This window comes from Ornithorhynchus anatinus, chromosome 9 (assembly GCF_004115215.2).
Source record: "Ornithorhynchus anatinus isolate Pmale09 chromosome 9, mOrnAna1.pri.v4, whole genome shotgun sequence".
Lineage (NCBI taxonomy): Eukaryota > Metazoa > Chordata > Mammalia > Monotremata > Ornithorhynchidae > Ornithorhynchus > Ornithorhynchus anatinus.
In genome coordinates, this window is record NC_041736.1 from 6178820 (window position 1) to 6206496 (window position 27677).

Consider the following 27677-nt stretch of genomic DNA (forward strand, 5'->3'; position numbering starts at 1 on the left):
AGAGAACATTCAGGTGACTGAGTGATTGACTGGCTCCCAAACTCAAGGTAGTTCTGTAACAGACTCTCTGGAGTGAACTCCTGTTCGAAGATGGCACTCAACTGTGAGACTGCATTCATGAGTCTGAGTGTCTTTGAGAAAGAATCACTCATATATCTAGTCTCTAATAATTGCTAATTGCTTTATTTATTAAGCACTTCCTATGTCAAGCGCCGTACTAAACTCCATTGAGTTAACAATATAAGATACAAGATCAGACACAGTCCCTTTCCCACATGGGGCTCACAGGCTAAAGAGAAGGAAGGACAGGTATCGTACCCTCTTATTTATTTCTGTTAATGTCTGTCTCCCTCTCTAGACTGTAAGCTCAAGGTGGGCAACCAATGGGTCTACCAAGTCTGTTATATTATATTCTCCCAAGCGTTTAGTACAGTACCCTGCACACAGTGAGTGCTCCATGAATACAACTGATTGATTTTCACAGGTGAAGAAACTGAGGCACAGAGACATTAAATGACTTGCCCAAGGTCACACAGCAGGTAGGCAATTAGAACCCCGGTCCTCTTAATCTAGGGTTCCGGACAAACAGCCCTCTACCTTCGAGTCGACTGGTGGCCGCTCTGCGTCAGACTTTTGGTGAGGAAAACCTAGTGGATAGAAAGAATATCTATTTCCCTCCATAACTTGCCTTAATTTTCTCACCATAGCGTTTTTCCCATTAAGCAGTCAGATTTCCAGAGAAACAATTTGATCTCATTATTCCTGCTACCTGCATGTGAAGCAACGTGTTTCTTTGCCAGGTTTTCTCTTTGTGAGGCATTTTCCACACCATCAGCTCTTCTCCCTTCCAAGCCTGTTCTACAGGCAGAGAGATTTCCATGGAAATTGCACAAGTCATCTGCCCCTCGTTCAACTTTTTGGGTCTACAGATGGGACTTCCCTTTCCAGTTCACATAGTTGTTATGAAGAAGACAAACTGTTAAGTGCTCTCAAAAACCCTGTCTTCCCCTTTATGCTGTGGTATTTAGGAATGGGGTCAGAATAGAATTTACCATTGTTGTTCTTGGCAAAATAAATCTCAAAGGCAACGTCCTCTAACCCCTCTAAATTCCTTCAAAATCATTCGAACCACGAGTCCTATTGCTTGTTTATTCAAATGGAAACCTGTTTTTGTGGAACAGTTCGATTGTTCTATGATTTGCCTCTGAACTCAATTCATTCAGTTTCGTGTCAGCTCTTCTTAGTACGTTTAATAATACACAATAAGCCATGTGTTTGCCAGACGACAAAGCCGGGCAAATTTCCAAATGTGTTTATATTCTATTGGAAATATTCCGTTTCCTTGGGTACTTTGTATTCGATCCTCATGCGATTCTGGGAAAATTCTCAGTCATAAAAGGAGAAAATTCCTGGACTCACATAGGATCAACCAATCTATCAGTTGTATCTATTAGGTAACTACTGAGTTCCGGGAACTGTACGAAGAGCTTGGAAAGATACAACTGTAGCATGACATATATTCCCACCCTTCAGGGAGCTCCCAATCTAATGGGGGAGACAGACAAAAATTATTTTCGATTAGACTGTGAGCCGTCACTGGGCAGCGATTGTCTCTATCTGTTGCCGAAGTGTATATTCCAAGCGCTTAGTACAGTGCTCGGCACATAGTAAGCGCTCGATAAATACTATTGAATGAACGAATGAATTTTCAGAGAGCGAAAGTTGGGGGAAGTGCAAGGAGAAAGCACAGAGCAGTAAAGCACATCAGGATGAAGCAGTGGAGCAGACATCAAATATACAGGTAGATAGATAAATCGTATACAGAAAGAAATAAAAATGCATATATAAATGAGTGCTGAGGAAAGGAATAAAACAGGTTAAGTGCTAGGGGTGGGCGTTATAATTAACCAGGAAAACCTTCTGGGAGGAAATGGGATTTTAAGGGGCTTTTGAACTTGGGGAGAGTTGTGGTCCTGTGGATTTGAAGGAAGAAGAGGGAGTCCCGCTCTAGACAGTAAACTCGTTGTGGGCAGGGAATGTGTCTCTTGTTGCTCATATTGCTATGTTGTACTCTCCCAAGTGCTTAGTACAGTGTCCTGCACACAGTAAGTACTCAATAAATACAACTGATTGATTGATTGATAGAGTTCCAGGCTGGGAGAAGAGTGTGAGTAAGAGGATGAAGGTGGGGGAGGTAAGATTAAAGGTTTAAAATTTCTCCTACACCGGCCTGGATGGACATTACTCACTTACCCCTATACAATTCGAAGAGTTCCATAAGATAGACCTAAAATCTATGACAGAGCAAGTGCTTAGTACAGCGCTCTGCGCACAGTAAGAGCTCCATAAATACGAGTGATTGAGGATTTGGTTTTGGTAACTCCTCTTTCCATATTCACTCTGTTCCCAAAAAACCCTCCATTTGTTCTCAGAGTATTCCAAAGCAAAACCACAACTTTGGGTTCTCCTTAGAGGCCTTGCCCTTATTGAGGAAAACAGAATATCAAATGATGTTTGTTCATATTTCTGTGGAAGTCTGATGAGAAATTTACAAGTCAGATTTAAATGTGTTTGAATTTACATGTACAGTAAGTGGTGTTTTCTTAAAACATAAATGCCAATAAGTTAATGTGTGTTATTTATTTATTTACGTGAATGTCTGTCTCGCTGTGAGCAGGGAACGCGTCTGTTGTTACACTGTATTCTCCCACGTGCGTGATACAGTAAGTGCTCAATAAATACGCCTGAATTTATGCATGAATGACTGGATGGGGATGATTTAAAACAAACTGTCAGATGCCAAGTTACCTCAGGGCAGCACTGCCTCAGTGCTCAGTACAGAGCTCTGCGCACGGTAAATGCTCGATAAATATGATCAAATGACTCTGCTCTTAGTCTGCCTTTGAGTGGATCCTTCTCAAGTCCTCTGATGCTCCTGATCCATCCTGTTGGACTTCCTATGCCACAGAGCTGGACCAGTTATTGCTGGGCCAGGGTGGGAGGGTATCAGTGATGTGCCCCTCATGGCTATAGAAATTTCCCCACTTGTCATAATAATGTTGGTATTTGTTAAGCACTTACTATGTGCAGAGCACTGTTCTAAGCGCTGGGGTAGATACAGGGTAATCAGGTTGTCCCACGTGAGGCTCACAGTTAATCTCCATTTTACAGATGAGGTAACTGAGGCACAGAGAAGTTAAGTGACTTGCCCACAATCACACAGCTGACAAGTGGCAGAGCCAGGAGTCGAACCCATGACCTCTGACTCCGAAGCCCAGGTTCTTTCCACTGAGCCACGCGGCTTCCCCTGAAAGCAGGGAGGGCGACCTGTAAAGGTCCTTGTGGATGCCGGAAGGAGAAACGCATTTGGCAAGCCAAGCATTAGAAGGGCAAATATTGAAATAATAATAATAATGATTATGACGTTTGTTTAGCACCTACTATGTGCCAGGCACTGTACTCAGTGCTGGGGTAGGTATGAGCAAATCAGGTTGGGCACAGTCCCTGTCTCACGAGAGCTCAACGTTCTCAATCCCCATTTAACAGATGACGTAACTGAGGCCCGGAGAAGTAAAAGTGACTTGCCCAAGGTCGCATAGCTGAAAAGTGGCGGAGTCGGGGTTAGAACCCATGACCTTCTGATTTGTCATACATGTCATTCGGGGAAGTCCTTCCAAGACGATCTGAATCCAGAGTGCTTATTATTATTATTATTATTATTATTATTATGGTATTTCTTAAAATCTATGTGCCAAGCACTGTTCTAAGCCCTGGGGTAAATACAGGGCAATCAGGTTGCCCCACGTGGGGCTCACAGTTTTAATCCCCATTTTCCAGATGAGGTAACTGAGGCACGGAGAAGTTAAGTGGCTTGCCCAAGGTCATACAGCAGACATGGGATTAGAACCCATGTACCCTGAATCCCAAGCCTGGGTTCTTTCCACTAAGCCATGCAGCTTCTCATCTGGGGGACCCCAGGACCCCCACCCCCACCCCCCGACTTGCTCCAGGGCCACTGCATTCTCCTCCCAGATCCCAGAGAATGCAGGCACCACTTCCGAGCCGTGGCACTGCCAGCCGGAGCCTCGGTGGAAGGAGTCCGAGAGCTCGCGGGCAAAATATCGGACCTAAAGGCATCTGGACCAGCCAGGGGACAGACAGGACAAAAACTGTTATAAAACCAGACGACTGGCCACCCTGTTCTCAGATGCTCTGACCTCAGGACAATCCAAGGAAAATGCCGCCCGAGGCTTCTCCTGCAGAGACCCCGGCATGTTCTCGGAAACTAAACCACTGAGGCTTGGGGTGGACCCAGCGGTCAATAAGGAAAACGGCCAACCCACCGGGAACCACGTGCCCCACAACCCAATAACCACCTCTACGTATGCGTGTATTTATTTATTTAAAGAAGCAGCATGGCCCAGTGGAAAGACCCCACGTCTGGGAGTTATTGAGAAGTGAAGTGTCTCCCCCAGCTAGAATGTAAGCTCCTTGAGGGCAGGGATCATGCCTAGAACGTCTATTAACAATAATAATAATGGTATTTGTTAAGCACTTACTACGTGCCGAGCACTGCTCTAAACATGGAGGTAGATATAAGGTAATCAGCTTGTCCCACGAGGGGCTCACGTCTTCATCCCCGTCTTCCAGACGAGGGAACTGAGGCACAGAGAAGTGAAGTGACTTGTTCAAGGTCACACAGCAGATAAGTGGCAGAGCTGGAATTAGAACCCAGGTCTTTCTGACTCCCAGGCCCGGGCTCTATCCGCTAAACTGGGCTTCTTTTCTCTGGAAAGTCTTATCTTCCGCCCTGTCAGGGAGCTGAAACATTGCTAGTGGCCCCGGGGAGCGATACATCCTATTGGAGGACGTGAACAGGGAGGGACTGGCCTCTTTCACCACTCCTAATGGAAGTTGGCTAGGGGAGGATGCCTCTTGGTGCCAGGAAGGCCAGGCATCCGTCCATTTCAGCCCACGCCGACGGAGCCTCGACCCGGGGGAGCCCGGAGAGCCAAGGAGGGCGTGCCGTTCTGGCACACGTTTTCCCTTGTGTCTCTCCTGGGCCGACCCTCGGGGCACTGTGCTGGCTGGAGGGTCTGGGGGGTCCCCCGGGGTGGGCGGAGGAGAGAGTCATCCCCATAACCGCTTGAATCGACGTCAGTCTCAACTGGGCGCGAGCCAGCGGCAGAGGGCTCGGCGGGAATCTTGGAGGACATATGGAAGAAGCGTGAAGCAGCGTGGCCCGGCGGCTAGAGCATGGACCTGGGAGTCAGAAGGACCCGGGTTCTAATCCTGGCTCTGCCACCCGTCTGCCGTGCGACCTTGGGCAAATCACTTCACTTCTCTGAATCTTAGTTACCCCATACGTAAAATGGGGATGAAGACTGAGAGCCACATGTGGGACCGAGACTTTGTCAACCTAATTAGCTTGTCTCTGTACAGTGCTGGACACATAGTAAGTACTTAAATACCATTATTGTTATTATTATTATAATTGTTATGAAGTTAAAAAGTCAAGGTTCCTTCACTTAACCTAAATGAACCACCAGTAGGCATAAAATGGCAAACACGGTCTTGTGGAAAGAACATGGGGTTGGGAAACCCGGCTTTTAATGCCAGCTCTGCACTCACCTGCTGTGTGACTTTAGGCAGATCACTTAATTCTCTGACCCTTAGTTTTCTTATCTGTAAAATGAGGTTAAAATCACTCCCCCTTAAAATCCCTCCCCAGTTGAGAGGGGAACTGTGTCCTATTTGATTAGCTTGTATCTACCCCAGAGCACAGCCCATGGTAAGTGTTTAATAAATACCATGGTTATTATTATTACTATACCATAGTTAAGAGTGAATAAATGGATACACATAACAGATCCAAGTGGCTAAATAAATAAACCTTGCTTTATACTGGAAAAGCACAATTTCACAACGTCAAGTCCGTTCTGGAGAAGATAGCTTCCAAGTCCACTCAAAAATTTTAGGCCACCCTGGACTTGTTGTGGGAAAAGCTACTTCCAACTGCATTGTCAGAGTATATATAAATGTCTATAATAATGTTGGTATTTGTTAAGCGCTTACTATGTGCAGAGTACTGTTCTAAGCACTGGGGTAGATACAGGGTAATGAGATTGTCCCACGTGAGGCTCACAGTCTTAATCCCCATTTTCCAGATGAGGTAACTGAGGCACAGAGAAGTGAAGTGACTTGCCCACAGTCACACAGCTGACAAGTGGCAGATCTGAGATTTGAACCCATGACCTCTGACTCCCAAGCCCGTGCTCTTTCCACTGAGTCACACTGCTGTACATTAAATTATGTATTCTAATATTTCACCACCCCCGTCCGTGTTGCCCTGATTTGCTCCCTTCTTTCACTCCTCCCTCAGCCCCACAGCACTTCTGTACATATCCACAATTTTTATTTATATCGATGTTTGTCTCCCCATCTAGGCTGTGAATTCAGTGTGGGCAGGAATTGTGTGTAACAACCCTGCTATACTGTACTCTTCTAAGCTCTCAATACAGTCCTCTGCACCCAGCAAAGGCTCCATAAATACGATCGATTGGTTTTACACTTGCTCTTCCTCCTGCTCCCACTATTTGTGAATCATTTTTCTATGTCTCTCCCATTAGATTGCAAGCTCCTTGAGGGCAGGGAATATGTGTTTTATTTCTGCTCTACTCTCCCAAATCTTAGAACAATCTTGCTCTCAGTAGGTGTTCAATAAACACGAGCGACTGAGAACTGTTCCATTTGCCACTCCCAGCGTCTTTTCTAACCAAACTGACTAGACACCATAGACGAACTAGAATCTAAGATCATCCCCTAGACTGAAAGCTCATTGTGGGCAGGGAATGTGTCTGTTATGGTGTACTCTTCCAAGACCTTGTAAGGTTCTCTGGACACAGTAAGCGCTCAATAAATACGATTCATTGATTTTATTACAAACTTGTTTCCCACCATTCTTCACCCCTCTGATTTGTCTTCCCCACAAGGACGGCATATAGTGTCCAGTGATTTTCACTCCCCTGAAGACCAGCCAATTTAGTGATCTCCACAGCTGAAATTCCTTCCCCCGGACCAGTGATATGGATGCCTGTTTACTCGTTTTGATATCTCCCTCCCCTCTTCTAGACTGTAAGCCTGGTGTGGGCAGGGATTATCTCTATTGCTGAAGTGTACTTTCCAAGCATATAGTACAGTGCTCTGCACACAGTAAGCGCTCAATAAACATGAATGAATGAATGAATGATAACCAGTGAGTTCACAGGGCCTTCTTCGGAGGATCAGATCTGGGTTGTCTGGTTTTTCAGAACTGTCCCGACTACCTTAGGATGTCTGGTCACCTTTTAACGTCACATTCTGGTCACGTTCTGGATACTTTTATTTTCTTTATGTTATCTATAGGTTGCTCTCCTCCACTTACCCCACCAATTACAAAGCCCCAATCTACCTCAACCCAGGGATGGTGCTCTACACATAGTAAGCGCTCAATAAATCCTATTGAATGAATGAATGAATGAAGGCACAAATTGAAGGACAGCATCCAATCAGAATATCTCCTCCCCAATACACAGAAAATGCCACAGATTAGTTAGTTTTTCTCCAACATCGGTTGGGCTCGCGGAAACCAGACTCTGAAATCGCACTCCCTCGAGTGAGAGAAACTTCGGAATAACCAAGAAAGGATTTGACGGAAGAGAGGTTAAAACAACGGATCGATTTGAGAGGTAAGACTCTCCCGGCGTGTGGAAGAAATCCAATGATTAGCTTACTCCCTGGTTTTTGGACCTAGATGCAAATGAGTCAGACCAAGAAATTCAGACACTAAGTTAATTGTGTGCCCATACAGCTGCAAATGTAATTGGAGCAAAGCTTGCTGACCTCACAGCTGAAAAAACTACTTAAACTGAGGCTGGAAACCAGATGTTTCAGTCAAATCGAAGCAGCTGCTTGTGACAAGAGTTTCTCCCGAGGCTCCCCACGGAGGGTCACCTATCTTCTGGAACTGGAGAGATGATAGCCTTGATTTACTTCTTTGTCTTGCTGTGGGATGAGACTCGGGAATGGGGATTCAAGGACGGAATCTTTCACAACTCCATTTGGCTGGGTAAGTAGCTGAGCTCGCTGTGGGGGCAAATTTCTGGGTTGCTTTAAGTGGAAGAGTGGCGAACTTAACAGGTTTCTGGGTTTCCCTCTATTTCACTATAGATAGAAAATTGTCCAGTCAAACTTCAACTAGTGAATTTCTGAAGGCATTTTTTTTTTTTCTGAAAAGAATCTGAGGAAAATTTAAGATTTAGGATTTTCCAAGGTGGAGAGAAACAGAAAAGGTGATGGATTTTTCACACAAGTTCCAAAATTTGGGCCATTTAATTGTTCTAATTTCAGGGTAAGTATGTAACCTAGATTTCCTGGTTCTTTGAGAAAAATAAATTGGCTTTACTTGGTTTGAATACATTCTAAATCTGTTTCCAAATACTTAAGACAAAACTGCTATCCCCAGAAATCCAATAAGACGTCTTTGGGGATGCTTTCTTTGTCTGGTTTTCTAAATATTGGAATTTTTGTAGAACAAAAGTATTTCTGACCGTGTTCCTCCCATTTTTGTTCCTTCTGCTTCTTATCCACATTTATGAGTGGTTTATAAATGTCAGTTAGGAGGGAGATGCCAAGTCAAAATAAACAAAAGATAAAAAGTAAAATGGACTGTTTCTTGAAATATCCCCTCACAAGGCAGACGAAGAAAACCAAAAGATCCGAGAATGCTTTAGATAACTGCTTTTAGGGTTCCTTAATTTTCATGCCGCACACAATAATAGAATTAGTCGAATGGGCCACACTGTAGAATACTGTGGTCAGGATTCTAAGGACAGTGAACAGTACAGTTAATCTTAGAGGGATAAGGCTTTTGAAAACCAAGTGCCCGGACCATAAATACAGATAGTGTTGATTCGTCGACATAGAAATAACCCAGTGGAAAGAGAATGAGCCCGGAGTCAAAAGATCTGAGTTCAAATTCCTACTCCACCGCTTCTTTGCAGTTTGACCTTGGGCAACTCACTTAACTTCTCTGTGTCTCAACTATCTCATCGGTAAAATGGGAATTCAGACTGTGAACCCATGTTGGATATGCTCTATGTCCAACCTGATTAGCTTGCATCTAGCCCAGTGCTTAGTGTAGTGCTTGGCACATCCATTAAAAAGGAAAAATGTGAGGACTGCACACACTGTTGTGGGAGAGATTCATTTGCCAGATCCCCAACCCATCCTGAGAGAAAGTTGTCAGTCAGTGATATTTATTGAGCACTTATGGTGTGAAGCATTTGGGACAATATAATAGCGGGTCGTTGTCATTTTATGGTATTTCTTGAGCATTTAGTATGTATAAGAGTTTACTATGTGCCAGGCACTAGACTAAATGCTGGGGTAGACACGGGCTAATTGCGTTGGACACAATCCATGTTTCCCCTGGGCCTCTCAGTCTTAATCCCCATTTTACAGATGAGGTAGCTGAGGCACAGGAGAGTGAAGCGACTTGCCCGAGATCACACAGCAGACAAGTGCAAAACCAGAATGAGAACGCTGGTCCATCTGAGTTTCAGTCCCGGGTTCTATTCGCTAGCTCTGTCAGTCAAACTTGACCTCAACTTTGTGCTGCGTAAGGAGGGGTCAGATCAGGATTGAAGACCCATCTCCTCCAAGAAGCCTTCCCTGCCTAAGCCCTCCTTTCCTCTTCTCCCACTCCCTTCCGCGTCGCCCCGAACTTGCTCCCTCGATCCATCCCCCTCCCAGTCCCACGGCACTTACGTCTGTATCTGTCGCGTATCTGTTTTCATTAATGTCTGTCTCCCCTGCCTCTAGACTGGGAGCTCCACGTGGGCAGGGAATGTGGCTATTTACTGTTGTACTGTACTCTCGCAGGCGCTCAATAAATACGACTGACTGCCCGAACTGGAGTCCCTTTCTGGGTGTGCCAGTCTGCGGAAACCGCAACATCGGGACTTCATTAAGGAGTCTGACTTGAAATGTGGGCTCTCTCTCCGTCTCTTCTTTTCCAGCCTGCTTCAAATAAACCATCTCCGCACCAGACAATGAGAATCATCTGACTGGTTAGGGTTGCTCACTTACTGAGTAGATACTGAGTTCAAGTTCCCTGAGAGAAGGAGAGGAATATGCTTCTGTTGTACTTTCTCTAAGTGCCTGGTACACTATATTACGTTCAACTGGGGCTTAACAAATACCACTCTTATTTTTAGTGCTTCTAGCCCCTCGGAGGCTGGCGATATTTATTTAAATTAATGTCTCGTCTCCCCCTCTAGGCTGTTAGGTCATTGTGGGCGGGGAAAATGCTAACCGATTCTGTTGTACTGTAACCGCCCTATCTCTTGGCACAGTGCTCCGCACACAGTAAGAGCTCAATAAATACCATTAACCGGAGGAAAAGGTGCAGATTTCAGCTTATTGTTACTATTGCAAAAAATAATAATAATAATATTAAGCGCTTGCTACACGCCAGACACTGGAGTAGAGGTAAGATAATTAGGTCGGATACAGTCCTTGTCCCTCACAGGGCTCAAGTCTAAGTAGGAGGAAGAGCAGATATTTAATCCCCATTTTACGGATGAAGAAACGGAGGCACGGATAAGTTAAGTGACTTGTTTCTCCAGAGTAAGACGAGTACGCAGAGCAGAGACATTTGCTGCAAAATAAACTCTCCAACAGTCTGATAGATGCTGACAATGAGATTGACTTGCACGACAATTCATTTTGTGTGTTACAATGAATTCCTCATCATCTCGGTGGTAAAATCCAGCCCTAAATCTCTGTCACTATGACACTGTAAGGTCGTTCCCACAAGCTTCTGGCTTCTGATCCTTGCCAGTGAGTGGCAACGATCGAGGCCATATTTTCTCATTACTTCAATCTCCCTCGGATGGTTGGTTTGCAGCCTAGGACAAATTACTCACAGTCAGTTGAATTCGGCTAATTAAAACGTCATCTGCGGAACTAGTAGAAATTGAATTTTGACTGAATATTTGGAAAGACCCCCTTGCTTCTGAAATAGGGGATGTTAGGCAGTTTGCCCACGTGGCGAGGACGTTTTATCGGCCTCTGTCTCTGACCCCTGAAGAATCAATCATTCAATCAATAGGATTTATTAAGCACCCATGAGGTGCGAGCACTGAACTAAACATTAGGAAAATAGAGGGGATTTATCAGGCATGATCCCCGCTCTCAATGAGTTCACGATCCAGAAGGGAAGAGCTATGGGGTATAGAGATGAGAAATTAACTGGGGAAGGTGTCCCGGAGGAGATATTATTTCCGAAGGGTTTCGAAGAAGGGGAGAGTGTTCCCTCAATCACCGTGACAGTGATTGGTTTTCGACTGTAGTGAAGCATTTCTCCAAGTTGAGCAAAACCCTCATTTCTACATAAAACCATTGGAGCAGACTAGGTTCTTCTCAGTACCCTTGGACACATTTAATTTCTCTCTCGGGGAGGGTCCTCTTGAATCAGATTTACAAATTCACCCCTTTCCCTGAAAATGGAAGCAAGGCTTTAATCCCAAAGTTTTAGCTAGCGGCGGAGAAACTTGGACTTCTTTTGTTTCCGCAACTTGCAGTGATGATCTAGAACGTCCAAGTTCATTGAGGTCCTTAACGGACAGTGATTCCTTTCAAAAAGATGCTATTAACTCATCGACAGCTGCATCATCTGTTTCCAAATTGTTGCCTCCCCTGTTGAACAACTTCTTTGGCTATGGGCTCAAGGGTCTCTTTAATGGCTTAAAAATCTGACAAAAACTGAGGGCAGAGCTTCCTCTAAGATTCATATTCCCTCTAATATCAACCCAGAGAAGAGGGTACTTACCTGTATCATTCATCCGGTGTGTCAGGACTGATCGGCCATGCTTGTATAGTAAAACGTCATGTAAGCAGTGTGGTCTGGCGGATGGAGCACGGACCTGTGAGTCAGAAGGAGCTGGGTTCTAATCCCGGCTCCACCGCTTGTCTGCAGTGGACCTCGAGCAGGTCACTTAACTTCTCGGTGCCTCAATTACCTCAACTGTAAAATGGGGATTAAGACTGTGAGCCCCAGGTGGGACAAGGACCGTGTCAAACCTGATTGGTTTGTATCCATCCCCGTGCTTAGTACGGTGCCTGGCACATAGTAGGCGCTTAACAAATATCACTATTATTATCAGTACATATCACATTAATGTGTCGTTTGTATTTTGGGATGGTTATAACCTGAGGAGAGGCATTCAATAACGTAAGTTGCATCCTCGAGGTGATTTTACCATGGGGCGGTTGAAACCTGAGGTAGAGTATCAAACAAATAAACGCTCAGTACAGTGCTTTGCACACGGTAAGCACTCAATATATACAACTGAATTGAACTCAGATCATTTTCCCATTTATTACTATTCATCGGTACTTACCGTGCACAAAGCACTGTCCTAAGAGCTTGGGAGGGTACAATATAACATCGGTGTAATCTGGGGAATTCCCCGTACGCCTGCGTCCCGAAAATTTTCCCCAAATCGCCCTCATTCACATTTTCCTGAGGCTTGCTAAATCATGTAAACAACCAGAGGAGTAACCCGCTTTGCTCTCCAAATGGGTCAGCGTCCAAAGGAACCTTTGGCAGTGTAGACTACTGAGGTCATCCTCCTCAGAGGAGCACCGAACTTTCTCTAGTCTGTAAGACTTGGAGATGCTGAATTTATGAAATGTTGTAATCCCACAGAACAAGCCGCGGGAGTCTACCACCGGGAAGCCCGGACCGGAAAATACAAGCTGACCTATGCCGAGGCCAAGGCGGTTTGTGAATTCGAAGGGGGTCATCTTGCCACCTATCAGCAACTGGAAGCAGCCAGGAAAATAGGTACGGGGTTGGGAATAGGCCTAGGGCCATTTTTCTCCAGCTCTTCCAGGTAGGTGAGAAATATTCATCTCCTCGGACCTGTGTTCTATTGTCTAAAACCCTGGAGCATGGCGACTTCTAAATAATGGGACCCACCAGCAGAGCTTTATGGTAATGATTAATCAATTTTTAGGAGCCAAGAGGATTGGAACTGGTACGGTCCCTGTCTCAGATGGGCTCAAAGTCTAAGAGGGAGGGAGGGCATGAATCTTATCCCCGTTTTACGGATAAGGAAACGGAGGCCCATAGAGGCTAAGTGACTCGCTCAGGGTCACCCAGCGGGTGACTGGGTCTCCTGATTCCCAGTTCCATGATCTTTCCACTAGGCTACACTGTCATCCCGTGTCCAGGCCTGGGTCATTTCAGATTTGTTTGACCAGTGAGGTGTTGCAGTTGGAGAATTAATTGGGGTAGGGGGACCTTAGGGTGCAGGTCCCAACTCTGTTATATTATGATAGTATACTCTCCTAAGCGCTTAATACAGTGATCTCTGGACAGTAAGCACTCAATAAATGCAACTGAGATCAAAATCAACAGTGTGCGAACTGGGGATGGGCAATCCGGGTAAGAAAAATCAGAAATGAGGGAACAGGAGAGTGAATGGCAAAAAAGTTTCGTATATCTGTTATTCAATAAAGCTTAGATTTTGGTATTGAAGAAGGCACCACCAATTAATTGCACGGAGCCAGGTTTTTATTATGGGTCATGCTTAGCCCAGAGAAGGTTTCCATAACCGTTCTTCAAACTTGCCTTTTTCCTGCAGGATTCCATGTCTGTGCTGCTGGGTGGATGGCTAAGGGCAGAGTAGGGTATCCCATTGTGAAAGCCGGACCCAACTGTGGATTTGGAAAAACCGGCATCATCGACTATGGATTTCGCCTCAACCGGAGCGAGAGATGGGACGCTTATTGCTTCAACCCTCACGGTGCGTTGAAGAGAATTCCACTTTTGGTAAAGGGCTACTTCATGGCTACTTAGAACTCTTGGAAAAATCATAATTCTTCCCACCCAGATACTGGGAATTTGGTAGAAGACACTTCCGAAGTCTTTATCTCCTTAGATTCTCAAGACCTCCTTTGTGCATCATCGATCAATCAATTGTATTTCCTGAGCACTTACGGTACGCAGAGCACCGTACTAAGTGCTTGGGAGAGTACAAGACAACAAAGTCTGTAGACATTTTCTCTGCCTACAAAATCTTGGGAGATGTAGAAGAAGCCGGGGGGACGGGTGAATCTTTCTGAGCCCGTACAGAGCTCATTATTAAACACCCGGAGCTCACCAAGAGTCTACTCAGGGCTGGTTCAATAATTTTGTTATTTTCAAAGCAAAAATAAAGGCAGTGAGAGAGAAAAAAGAGACCCAAACCATCCCCCAAACTGACTGTGATCTCTCTCTCTTAGTCTCTTCTTCTCAGGTTTCCTGAGTTCTGGTCTGGCTTTGCCTCTCTCTTTCCCTTTTCCCCTCGTTTCTTTTTACCTCTTTGCTCTTCGGTCTCTGACCCCTGAAGGATCAATCGATCAGTAGTACTTATTAAGCAACTAATGAGGTGCACATCCCCTTGATTCTATTTATCGTGATTATGTTGTCTTGTTTTTGTCCTTCTCCCCCCACCCCCCGATTAGATAGCGAGCCCATCATTGGGCAGGGATTGGAATTGTCCATTCCAAGTGCTTAGTACAGTGCTCTGCACATAGTAAGCGCTCAATAAATACTATTGAATGAATGAATGGTGTGAGCGCGGCACTAAGCATTAGGAGAATAGAGTGGAATTAGTAGGCGTGATCCCTGCCCTCAGTGAGTTTACAATCCAGAAGGGAAGAGCTGTAGGGTATAGAGATGATAATTGAATCAGGGAAGGCTTCCTGGAGGAGATGTGATTTCGGAAGGGGTTTGAAGGAGGTCGGAGTGGTGTTCTGTTGACTGCGAAGGGGGAGGGAGCTCCAGGCAGGAGGGAGGGTGTGAGCAAGAGGTTAGTGGTCAGAGAGAAGCACGGCGAATAGGTTAGTTTAAGGAGGATGAGAGAACTGATTGAGCGTCCTAACTCTGTTGCATCGTACTCGCTTAGTACAGTGCTCTGCACACAGTAAGCACTCAATAAATATCATTGATTGGTTGACTGACACAATGAAAGACAGCATCTGGATAAGTCATACCCAGCGAGATGCAGAGAAGTCAAGCATAGTACTGGGCACTGGAGTAGACGCAAGTTCACAACTGCTTAATAATAAATAAAACAAGCTTTTTTAATGCACCAACCCGCATCAGAGAGGGCTGACTGTCTATACTGTATTTTAGAGTCACCGCTATTTAGTAGGAGACTATGCTCACTAGATTTCTTTAAAAGCGGTTAATCATCAGGCCCCATGAATTTCTTCCCCTTCAAAAGCTGGAGTAGAAATCGATATTTTTACAGTTCTCATTTTCCTTTTTCAGCAAAAGAGTGTGGGGGCATCTTCACAGATCCAAAGCGCATCATTAAATCCCCAGGCTTCCCGAATGAATATGAAGATGATCAAATCTGCTACTGGCATATCAGGCTGAAATACGGCCAGCGCATTCTCCTGAGCTTCCTGGACTTTGATCTTGAAGACGACACCTCTTGCCTGGCCGACTATTTAGAAATATACGACAGCTACGATGACGTTCACGGCTTTATGGGCAGGTGAGGATGATTTCCTCCATCTCCTTAACCCTTTAGCCTAGTGGAGTCAGAAGGACCTGGGTTTTAATCCCAGCTCCGTCACTCGTCTGCCGTGTGAGCTTGGACGAGTCACTTCGCTTCTCTGGGTCTCAGTTACCACATCCGTCAATTGGGGATTAAGATCGTGAGCCCCAGGTGGGACGTGAACTGTGTCCAATCTGCTCAGCTAGAACCTACACCAGCCCTCGGTACAGTGCTTGGCACGTGGTGAGCGCTTAAGAAATACCACAATTATAATGAGATTTTCCCTTGGTTATTGAAGATTCCACCTAAAACTGAGAAACCCGATTTAGGAACACTAGCGGGGGAGTGTTGTGATCTTTATTGCGGCTCTACAGCTTCAACAGGTGGGGACGATAAGGAGGCCAGCCTCACTGTTTCCAGGATTCCCGGCACCATCTAGTTAATCAGACAGTTGAGACTCCCCCAGGAAAATGTTTGTCCCCTGGACGGGCAAGTGGCACATAACGGACAAAGTGATGGTGATTCACTCTTGCCCATTATGGAAAAAACAATAATTTAGTAACAATTTTGGTATTTATCAATATGCCAAACCTTACTAAGTGGTGGTGTCGTTAAAAATTGATCAAGTTGGACATAATCCCTGTCCTTTGTGGGGATTAGACCGTAAGCCCATCAATGGGCAGGGATTGTCTCTATCTGTTACCAAATTGTACATTCCAAGCGCTTAGTACAGTGCTCTGCACATAGTAAGCGCTCGATAAATACTATCGAATGAATGAATTGAATGAGCTCACAGCCTAAGCAGGAGGGAGGACAGATGTTTCAACCCCATTTTACAGATAAGGAGACTGAGCCACAGAGAAGTTCAGGGAATCGCCCAAGGTCACTCAACAGAAAGGTGGCAGAGCCAGAATTAGAACCCAGGTCCTCTGACGCTCAGGCCCGCGCTCTTCCCATTAGCTGCTTCAGAAGTTGTGCAATGTTCATTCAGATCTTTTTAAATCATGTCTGTATTTTATCTTCCAGATTCTGTGGCGATGCCCTTCCCGAAGACATCGTTAGTACAGGTAATGGTGTCTAAAACATCCAATGTGCCGCTCTTGGTAGACTGATTCCTGGCTTCCCACTGAAATAGATGAGGGGAGCAGGAGGGTGTGAATTCTGATCCATGGGGTAAAGCGGTGTGGGCTGAAAGTCAGGGTCAGAGGGCAGGCTCCCTAGCTCATCCACCCTAAATGATAACAGTCAGACTGGCTGGATAATAGTCGAGTCCTCCTGACGAGGCTATCTCTCTTGCTTTTCTCGCTGCTTGGCTGTGGTCTTCTTTCCATTATTATTATTGTTATTGCATCTGTTAAGCATTCACTATGTATTAAGCAATGTACCGAGAGCTTCGGAAGACAAAAGATAATCAGGACTCACATGGGGCTCACAACCTTAAATAGGAGGGAGAACCAGGTATTGAATCCCATTTTACAGATGAGATAACTGAGGCACGGAGAAATTAAGTGAACTGCCTCAGGTCACCCGGCACCTAAGTGGCAGAGTCGGGATTAGAACCCAGGTCCTTCCGACCCCAAGGCCTGTACTCTTTCCCCTAGGCCTCACTGCTTCATCATTTCTCTGCCTGATTGAGAGCTCCTCAAGGGAAGAGAGTTTATTTTTTAAGAGTCTTCATAAACTATGTACTTCACTATTGTTAGAGCACGTAGATGACCAATAAATGGTTGCTGATAACGATACCTGGCCTCACTAATATTTAGGGGAAACTCAGGTCTGTCCGATTTGTCATTTGTTCGCTTACTATGTGCCAGGCACCTTGCTAAGCGTCACAAAAACCATCATTATTATTGATTTTGGAGGACAAGTTTGGAACAGTTGACTTCTATGAGGTTTGGGGACAATGAGTGGATTTCATTAATCCAAAATGCCCCACCGTCATTACCATAGAAAATGGTTTAATAATCACCAACCCATCTAGTGGATATCCCAGCAAACCTTTGAGGAGGACACTATTGAAGTTGTCAGTCAAAGAGTTAAGTAGAAAAGCAAAAGCTGAAGAAAACATTTTTCTTCCCAATGGTTCGAGGCCTAGAAAAACAAACTTCCCAATTCAGAGAGCTACAAACATTAGCATGAACAAACAGGGAAGGAGACAGCTTAGGAAATGAAACCAGTAAGACAAACAGCAGGGAAGATAAGGGCAATTTGAGAAAAACAGGAAAAATAGATAGATGCCAGTCCATTCTTTGCCACATAAACCTACTTTTTTTTGTTACAAATGAATGGTTTAAATATACTAGGAAATTGCTCCGATTTACCCTCAGAGCATCAAAGCTCAGAGTTGTAGCCCTTTGAGATTCTGAGGCCAGGCTCAAAGCGGGAAGTATCGTACACGGCTACGACACATTTTGTTCTCCTTTTGGACCAAACTATTCCTCTTCCTCAACTCGCCAAGGGGATCGAGTGCTTTAAAGAGGGTGAGCACTTTTTCTGTCTTGCTGCAGGAAACGTCATGACCTTGAAATTTTTATCAGACGCTTCAGTGACAGCGGGAGGCTTCCAACTCAAATACGTTGCCGTGGATCCCGTATCCAAACCCAGCGACGGCAAGAACTCCAGCACGACTTCCCAAGGAAGTAAAAACTTTCTCCCTGGAAAATTCGGCCATTTGTAGGCCAACAGATCACGGCCCAAAAAAGACACTGAGGAAACGTAAAAGAGACCTAGCTATTAAGCTTCTTTCTTTTGTTTGGAAGCCTTTTCGGACCTCAATTTCAAATAGGAAAAAGGCAGAGTTGTTGTCTGTGTGGAGAGAGGGGACATTCATATGCCGCCTCTGCTTCAACCACTGGACCGCTTGTGTGTATTTGTGTGGACTGTTATTCTGACGGATGAAAATGCAAATTCGGACGAATATAATTAGGAAACCCTTCAAGAGGCAAGCCAAATTATGGGTCAGAAGCCAATGAAACTGAGAGACTTGATGCAGGATTGAGAGATTTATTCTATTGGGCATTTCCTGGGTGGTAAAGCCCCCAAATATATTTTCATAGAATCTGGGGGGTGCCTTAATAAATATATAGTACTGAGCAATTTTCAGGTTAAAATTTGAGAAGCTAAAAGTTGTCATCTCCTAGTTTTTCTCTTCCACAACATTCTTACCCATCCTTTATTATTTATCTGGACCTCCTCCATGTCCACGTCTGTATTGATTACGCTTCTTTGCATAAATTTCTGGGTAGAAAAAGGTCTGTTTAGGGTCGGAGGCTGCACGAGCCCAAATCAAACAGTATCTCTTACACACAAGGTCGATGTTTTCAGGAGTCATGTAGCCTCCTGCCCTGAGTTCATTCGGTAAACTCAGACGACCGTGTGTCTACTGATTGATATCTGTCTCCTCCTTTAGACTGTAAGCTCACTCTGGGCAGGGACTCGGTTGTTTCGTATGCTCAGTGCAGTGCTCTGCACATAGTAAATGCCTTTTCTGACACTCCCGACTCTTCATCCTGCTTCCAGTCTGAGAGAGATTCCTAGCACCTCCAGGCAGCAGCTGTCAATCAGGTAGATTCTTGGACGAAGGAGGAAACCCCCCCAAAGGAAGCCTCGTTTCCTACCTTCCCAAACACAATTCACTCATTCATTCAGTAGTATTTATTGAACTCTTACTGTGTGCAAAGCACTCTACTAAGCACTTGGGAGAGTGCGCTATAACAATAAGCAGGCACATTTCCTGCCCACAATGAGTTTATAGTCTAGAAATAGAACCCAACACATTGCAGCCCTTCCATGCTAAAATACCACCTAAACGCCCCCAATAACATCCAATTTCCCAAACATTAGCTGGCTAAGGTGAGCGATGGCACTGGAACATTTAAGACACACGGATTTGGTTCCCCCCAAACTACTTTTAGGTGTGCACTGTGCAGAGATGTATCTGAAGGGAGCAACTCAGAACCCGGGAAGGGTGAGGAGGGGATGTTGAAAGCTCTCAGAAACTTTTATTGGGTTACTATTGTCCTCTGATCCAACCCGGAGACTTTCGATGATCTGTCTAATCCAGCTTTCTGAGCCCTTTGAGAAGGCCTTTCATTACCTCTTGAGTCGATCAGTCCTATTCATTGAGCACTTACTGTGTGCAGAGCACTGTACTAAGCATTTGGGAGAGTACAGTATAATAGAATTGGTAGATACATTCCCTGCCCACAATGAGCTCACAGACTAGAGGGAGAGACAGACATCGATATAGGTAAATTACCGTTAAATACAGAAGTAGTGTGGGCATGCCGGAGGGGTGAATAAAGAGGGCAAATCAGGGTGATGCAGAAGGGAGTGGGAAAAGAGGAAATGAGGGCTTAGAGGAGGCCTCTTGGAGAAGATGGGCCTTCAAGAAAGCTTTGAACGGGGCGGGGGGGGGTGCGGGGAGAGTATTTGTCCGTTGGATATGACAAAGGAGGGTGTTCCAGGCCAGAGGCAGGACATGGACGAGAGGCCAGCAGCCAGATAGACAAGATTGAGGAACAGTGAGTAGGATGGAATTAGAGGAACAAAGTGTGCGGGCTGAGTTATAATAAGAGAGCAGCGAGGACACATTCTCTGCCCGCAAGGCTTGAAGACGGGTAACGTGTCAGACCACTTGGGTTCGTAGGTGTTTTGCCCAATTGTCTGGACTCACAGAAGACGGACATCAGCACCACTGGCTCCTGCTCGGGTGACTGTGTTGGGCACAAAGGCATCACACTGTACTGATCAATGGAGAACCAGCAGAATAATGATAAAGCCTACCTAGCCTCTCTATCGTCTCCTGGCTCCACCGAGGATTTTTGTGGTGGGAGATAGTTTGATCAGATGGTCTTTCACTTAGATCTCTGGATTTTCTACAGAACTTCTGTTCAGTAATTAACAGGTTGACCGCACATTCCACTGGGCTGAGACAGTCCTGGATTTTCCTAGGCCGCCCCGGGCAATTTTAGAGAAATATGTCACGTCACAGAACGTGGTCAGCTCTTCCTGAATCAACCCCATCTGCTCCTCTAGACTGTAATCTCCCCTCTAGACTGTAAGCTTCTTGTGGGCAGGGATCATGTCTATCTATTCTGTTGCACTATACTCCTCTAAGTGCTTAGCACAGTGCTTTGCACACTGTCAGCATTCAACAGATACAACTGATTGATTGTTTGCTTTACAAGCTTGAATCTCCGGGTAAGAACATATTTAATTTAAATCCCACAGCATCCTGGGACTTGTAGTAGAGTCATCGGTGAATGCTGAAGGATTTAAGCCCTTCACTTAACTCTCAAGGTTATTGAGGAGACAGAGGAAGACGGGCAAAATTGAGATAATGCTCCAACGACTAGTCTTCAGTAAAATAATATGAGCAGCCTAGTAATTAGATTCACTGATGAAGAATGCTGTAATATAGTTGTAGCATTTAAAACAAAATTGTTGAACTTGTCACGCAAAGATGATCGACCAAGAGAATATCATATTCATTCTGGAGAGCAAAATGACACCACAGAGAGAAGCAGAGAAGCAGCGTGGCTCAGTGGAAAGAGCATGGGTTTAGGAGTCAGAGGTCATGGTTTCTAATCCCGGCTCCGCCACTTGTCAGCTGTGTGACTTTGGGCAAGTCACTTCACTTCTCGGTGCCTCAGTCACCTCATCTGTAAAATGAGGATGAAGACTGTGAGTCCCGGGTAGGGCAACCTAATTACCTTGTATCTACCCCAGCGCTTAGAACAGTGCTCAGCACATAGTAAGCACCTAACAAATACCAACATCATCATCAGAATCCAAAGAAATATCCTTATTTATATTCCTCCTTCTAACTCTCTTTTCTTGATTTTTCTTTTTTTTTTTTTTGCGGCGACACCCACCCCGCCCCCCCAATCCTGATTGTCTTGGATAGTCTCAAATATCCATCCTCACACTTCATTTTTTGACTGGTCTGATAGAGTGCTCTGCACACAGTAACTGCTTAATTGATTTACTGACCGATCAGACTTCGATTTCCCTTTTTCAAAAGCCTAGTGGGGCTCTATTTTCCCCTCTGGACAAACAACAAAATCACCTTGAAGGAATGATAAAACAGAATTTTCATTCCTTTAGGCAAACACCCTATCCATAACCTTCCCATCATTTTTGTTATTCTTGCTGATTTGTTAAAGCCAGCTTTTCTGATTCTTGGTCACTTATTACCCTATTCAGTTTGATTTATACAGTTTCTCTATTACATTAGATTTCTCTGAGTGGGTGTAGATTCGAGTTTGTTTCTTAAAAGAGAGATCACCTGAAATGCTACATGATCACTTCCTTCAAATTTCTCTGTAGAAATTCAATGAGATTTATGGGTATCGAGTTCAACACTCAAACATTCATTCTCAGTTCTGGTGTAAACTTTTCCAAAATAATTTTGTTGGGTTTTTTTTAGGAGTAAATGTGAGTTAGAAATATTTCCTTCCCCAACACTTGAGATTTGGCTTATTTTTCACAGTTGAACCTAAATTTTTTTATATTATTATCATTTTATTTTAATTCTAGCTCTCTATCCCTAAATCTTCAGTTTCCAAATCTCTAGTTAATCAACTCTTAGGGAAAGCTACAGCTTCGGAGGAAATGCAATGTCTGAAAAACCAGAGAGAAAAGCCATCAACCAGTGCTTTCCGTATAATAAGTGCCAAATAAATGCCATTATTTCTGCTATTTGGAATCCTCCTTGAATGGGTAATAATTGAAAATATTCATTAAAGAGCAAGGCAGTTCATATTTAGTTATAAAGCAACTTTAACTTGAGTGACCCTCTCTGAAATACCTTCCTGTGAGCCTCTCTGAGAAAGGGAGGTTTCGTATTACTGGATTTAATTGAAACAAGATGGCCTCATGAAAAACTATGGGTACTTGACACACTGGCTAGTTTCAAGCATTTCTAAAATCCTGCCTCCTGGTGTTCTGAGCGAACACCACCAAGGGAGGTGTGAAAAAAAAGGTCTCCCTTGCCCTTTTGACGATGATGGTATTTGTTAAGTGCTTATTACGTGCGGAGCACTGTTCCTTTTCTCAATCAAACAATCGATGAGGTTAATCGAGAACCTTTTAGGAGCAAAATAGAAATATCAGTAGTACTATAGAATATGGACCTGGGCGTCAGGAGGACCTGGGTTCTAATTCCGACTCCACCACGTCTGCTGCCAACTTCTCCGGGCCTCACTTACCTCATCAGTAAAATGGGGATTTAAAGCGTGAGCTCCACGTGCTCACTGTGGGACTGTGTCCCACCTGAATGACTTGCATCTAGCCCAGCGCTTAGAACAGTGCTTGGCCTTAACGAGTACATTACGATAATCATTATCAATAATAATAATAATAATAATAATGTTGGTATTTGTTAAGCACTTACTATGTGCCGAGCACTGTTCTAAGCGCTGGGGTAGACACAGGGGAATCAGGTTGTCCCACGTGGGGCTCACAGTCTTAATCCCCATTTTACAGATGAGGTAACTGAGGCACCGAGAAGTAAAGTGACTTGCCCAAAGTCACACAGCTGACAAGGGGGCGAGCAGGGATTCGAACCCATGACCTCTGACTCCAAAGCCCGTGCTCTTTCCAATGCTATTATTAATAATAGCATTTATTAAGTTCTTACTCCTTGCGGAGCACTGTACTAAGTACTAGCAAAGAATATACAAGTGGGAATTAGATAGGGTCTCTGGCCCCCTGTACTGAGTTGAGCATTTGGGGTGATAGAATTGAAGAAGAGGACAGAACTGTGACCCTCAGAAATCTTACCTTCAACAAAGAGTATTTTCCAAACCCTAATCCAAGAGCCATTTAAATAGGCGGTGAGCGCCTTTTATTTAACAATAATAACGATGATGGCATTTAACAAGAACTAGTCTGTGGAAATATAATCAGCTGAAGAGCATGTAGCGTGGTCAAATGTATTTATCATGGATTAGCACCCTAATGCTCAGCGCCGGCCAGAATCTGACAAATAGGTTTCATATTCCAGAGAATTCATTCAAGCAGACCCACACCAGCATACCTTAACAAGCACTAACACGTCTGAGGGGGTGTGACTCTAGGGAACTGTGACCCCACTGTTACCCATTTGTCCTTCCAACGTTGAAATCTCACCTTTCGTGGGTCGCACGTCATTCTGGTGGGAACCGATCTAAGAATCTGAGGTCTGAGAGTTGTCCAAAATGTGACTTAAAACCATAGCCGGAGTAGGAAGTGGCATGGCCTAGTGGTAAGAGCCCGGGCTTGGGAGTCAGAGGACGTGGGTTTTAGTCCTGCTCCGCCACTTGTCTGCTGTGTGTGACCTTGAGCAAGTCGCTTCACTTCTCTGTGCCTCAGTTACCTCAGCTGGAAAATGAGGATTATAACTGTGAGCCCAATGTGGAACAGGAACTGTGTCCAACCTGCTTACCTTATATCTACCCCAGTGCTTATTATTAATATTATCTGTTTTTCCTCCCTCTTAGATCTTCAGCCCCAAGAGGGGCAGGGACTTTGTCTGGTCTGATTACCTTGTGTCTTACCCCAGGGTTTGATACAATGCTTAGCACATAGGAAGTACATAATAAATCCTGTCACTACGATCATTACTATTACTTGTGCAGAGAAGACAGTGGTGTAAACTCCTTTCCTTTTATATGTGGTTCTCTAACTCCAGTAGGTCACAGGAAGTGCCTACAGTTGTAAGAAAGAAACATTGGCTGAAACATTAAGATTTTGCAGGGCCCTAGACAGTAAACACATCGTGGGCAGGGAACATGTCTGCCGACTCTGATATACTGTACTCGGCCAATAAAGATTGCTCAGTAAGGATTGATTGTGGATTGATTTTGGCTTTCTGTGGGAAATAAAAAACTCACACTACAATGCCAGCCTCGAGAAAAGAATGGCAGAATTGCTCCCGTCAGAAGCGGAACAAAAATGACTAGCCGCTTTCTTCTTGACTCCTTTCAATGTTTCCCACTCAACGAGCTAGAACTTGTTAGCGTGTAGTGATGTGGAACTGACTTGATTAATTCTCTAGAATTTTAGTTGTCTTTGTCAGATGCTGATGTTTCTCACCGTGGACTTTAATGTTCCTTGTAACTACTGAACGATTATGCATAATACAATGTTAAGCTGTTAGTTGCTGTTTTACAATGGAAAAATGGTAAAAAAAAAAAAAGCATGCTAATTTCCTAGTCTAAGCATTAACACTACTGGGGGAAAATACAAAATTTATATTATTCTTCAGAAAAATTGCAATTCTGTTAATCCCCCTTTCTCCCTCCCGAGAATGCAGATTGTCAATGATGAGAGCCATTTTTATGATCCTTGCAGAGCACTGTACTAAGTACTTGGAAAGAATATACAGGTGGGAATTAGACAGGGTCTCCGTCCTTTGGAGAGACCTCAGATCAGGGATATTATCCTTCGGGGATTTGTTTCTTGAAAAACAGCCACTCCCTAACCCAGATGATGTTAAGAGAAACAAAGGAGAGAACTGAAAAGCATTTAATTGGACAAAATTCTTACTGGTTGGGTAAATGGTATTTTTTGAGCATTTACCATGTGCAGAGCAATGTAGTAAGCACTTAGGAGACTACAACAGACTTGATAGATACACTCCCTGCCTACAAGGACTTTACAGTCTAGTAAGGGAGATAGATATTCAAATAAATTACAGAGAGGGGAAATGGCAAACTCCTCAAGTGTGACAGCTACTCATCCTCTCTTTTGCTCATTGAAGAGTGTCAATTTCCATATTTTGTCCAGAATGTTCTCTATCCATATCCCAGTACCTCATCTGCAGCCTCTCCTGAAATCATACCTACCCCGAGAAGACACCCCTAATTGATCTCTTCGAATTTCTGCTTCAGCCCTTCCACATCACTTCAGCACTTGAAAGTACACACACACACAACTGCACTTATATTCATCTATTTTACAGTCTATTGCTTTTTCCACACTCTAATTTATTTTAGTGCCTATTTCTCCTGTTCGATGGGAAAACCCTTGGGGGAAGGAATCATGTTAAATGACTCTTGTCCGCTCCCAAACGTACAGTGCTCTGCACAGATAGGGCGTTCGATATTATAAATAATAATAACAGTAAATATTATTTACTGATCTCAGCCGTGAAAAACCCACCTCATCCACATCGGAGCAGAAACACAAGGACATCAAATGCAGCATGGAGTCAAAAAAAAAAAGTCACCCAGTTAGAATCCTTGGGATTCGGGGCAGAGGGGGGTATTGTACTCAAAGAGTAAAGGTTAAAAACTATCAGTTTCCATGCAGAACTTCAGCTTCTTTGGTTGCCCACTTTTCCTCATCCTCACATTCCTCTCCTGAAAATGTCATTATCTTCCTCCAGATGGTGAGATGGAAGTGCTTTCCATCGCCAGGATTTTGGAAGTTAGCCTGGTCAAAGTCAAAACACATTTAAATGTGATGGACAGAGGATGTATATAGGGCATCCTACGTTCCTACAGTGAAAGGGAATCTACACCGTAATTGCTCACATAATGGTGGCTCTTTTTAAAACAGAGTAGCAGTTAGATATTAAACTAGCTGTCTATTTTATTGGCAGTCTGCTAACCGGCATATATTGCAAGCAGAGCTCTCCTACCTAGCCAACATGTTGATTCAGATCATAGAATTCGTGAAAGGCATATCTGGAGGTGAACAGTTACTAAAGAACCCCGTGAAACCAATCATTTAATTCTATTGTACATTCCCAAGAACTTAGCACAGTGCTCTTTCTGCAGTAAGTGCTCAATAAATACAATTGATTGATGGTTTGTTTGGACACTTCTTCCTTCTACTTGTAAATTGATACTTTATTATAAGTATTATTTATAATACTTATTATAGACTTATATTTTACTTATAATATATGTATAATATAATATTAATTATATTATAATTAGGTGTATAATTATAATGCTTATAATACAGTAATATTATACTTATTATATAACATACATATACATATTATATTATACACTTATTATATTTATAATTATAAGTATTATTTTATACTTTATGCCTAATGTAGGACAAGGAAGGAAGGATGGAAGGAAGGATTGAGGGAAGGAATGAAGGAAGGAATGAAGGGAGGGAGGAAAGGAGGGAGGAAGGAACAAAGGAAGGAATGGTGGAAGGAACAGTGGAAGGAAGGAAGGAGGGAAGGAGGGAGGGAAGGAAGGAAGGAAGGGAGGGAGCGAGGAAGGGAGGGAGGGAGGCAGGAAGGCGGGAGGGAAGGAGGGAAGGAAGGAAGGAAGGAAGGAAGGAAGGAAGGAAGGAAGGAAGGAAGGAAGGAAGGAAGGAAGGAAGGAAGGAAGGAAGGAAGGAAGGAAGGAAGGAGGAGGGAGGGAGGAGGGGAGGGAGGGAGGGAGGGAGGGAGGGAGGAAGGAAGGAAGGAAGGAAGGAAGGAAGGAAGGAAGGAAGGAAGGAAGGAAGGAAGGAAGGAAGGAAGGAAGGAAGGAAGGAAGGAAGGAAAGAGAGAGGGAAGGCAGGAAGGAGTGAATGAATGAATGAATGAATGAATGAATGAATGAATGAATGAATGAATGAATGAGGGCCAAGACTGGGAGGGGGCGATCGATGAGTCGGCGCTCCCCAGGCCCCCGGCCCCTCGATTGGTCGCGCCTTCCCCCGCACCCCCCCCCCCCCCCCCGCCGTCGCCGGGGCCGGCGCGAGCGCGTGCGCGCGCGTGCCGGCGACACGCGCCCGCGGCTCCCGCCTGGCGCCGCCATCTTAGCCCGGGCGCCCCCCACCAGCCATTGGGGGGGGGAAAAGCCGGGGGGGAGGGAGCGCGCGCGTGTGCGTGGGCGTGCGTGCGCGCGGCCGCGGGCCCAGGGCGGGAAAGGGCGCGCCGCCCTGGTCGTGGTGGTCCCGCCTGCCCGACCCCGACCCCTCCCCCTCCCCCTCAGGGAACCGGGCCGCCCGGGAAGCGGCGGCACCCGCGGACCACACCGAGCCCAGCGGACGGCCCGATCGCCGGGGAGGGCGCCGGCCTCCCTCCTCCCTCCTCCCTCCTCCCTCCGCCCTCCTCCCTCCTCCCTCCGCCTCGTCCTCGCC

At 44.8% G+C, this 27677-nt stretch overlaps 1 protein-coding gene across 1 annotated transcript; it reads left to right on the top strand.

Annotated features, from left to right (window-relative positions):
• The first annotated feature begins 7925 nt into the window (after positions 1–7925).
• On the top strand, positions 7926–18688 carry TNFAIP6 (TNF alpha induced protein 6). Its single transcript, XM_001507201.5, has 6 exons — positions 7926–8107; positions 12752–12889; positions 13692–13853; positions 15365–15593; positions 16623–16663; positions 18104–18688. Exons 1-6 carry the CDS (start codon positions 8014–8016, stop codon positions 18271–18273), a joined length of 834 nt encoding a protein of 277 aa, XP_001507251.1. The 5' UTR covers positions 7926–8013; the 3' UTR covers positions 18274–18688.
• The last annotated feature ends 8989 nt before the right edge of the window (positions 18689–27677 follow it).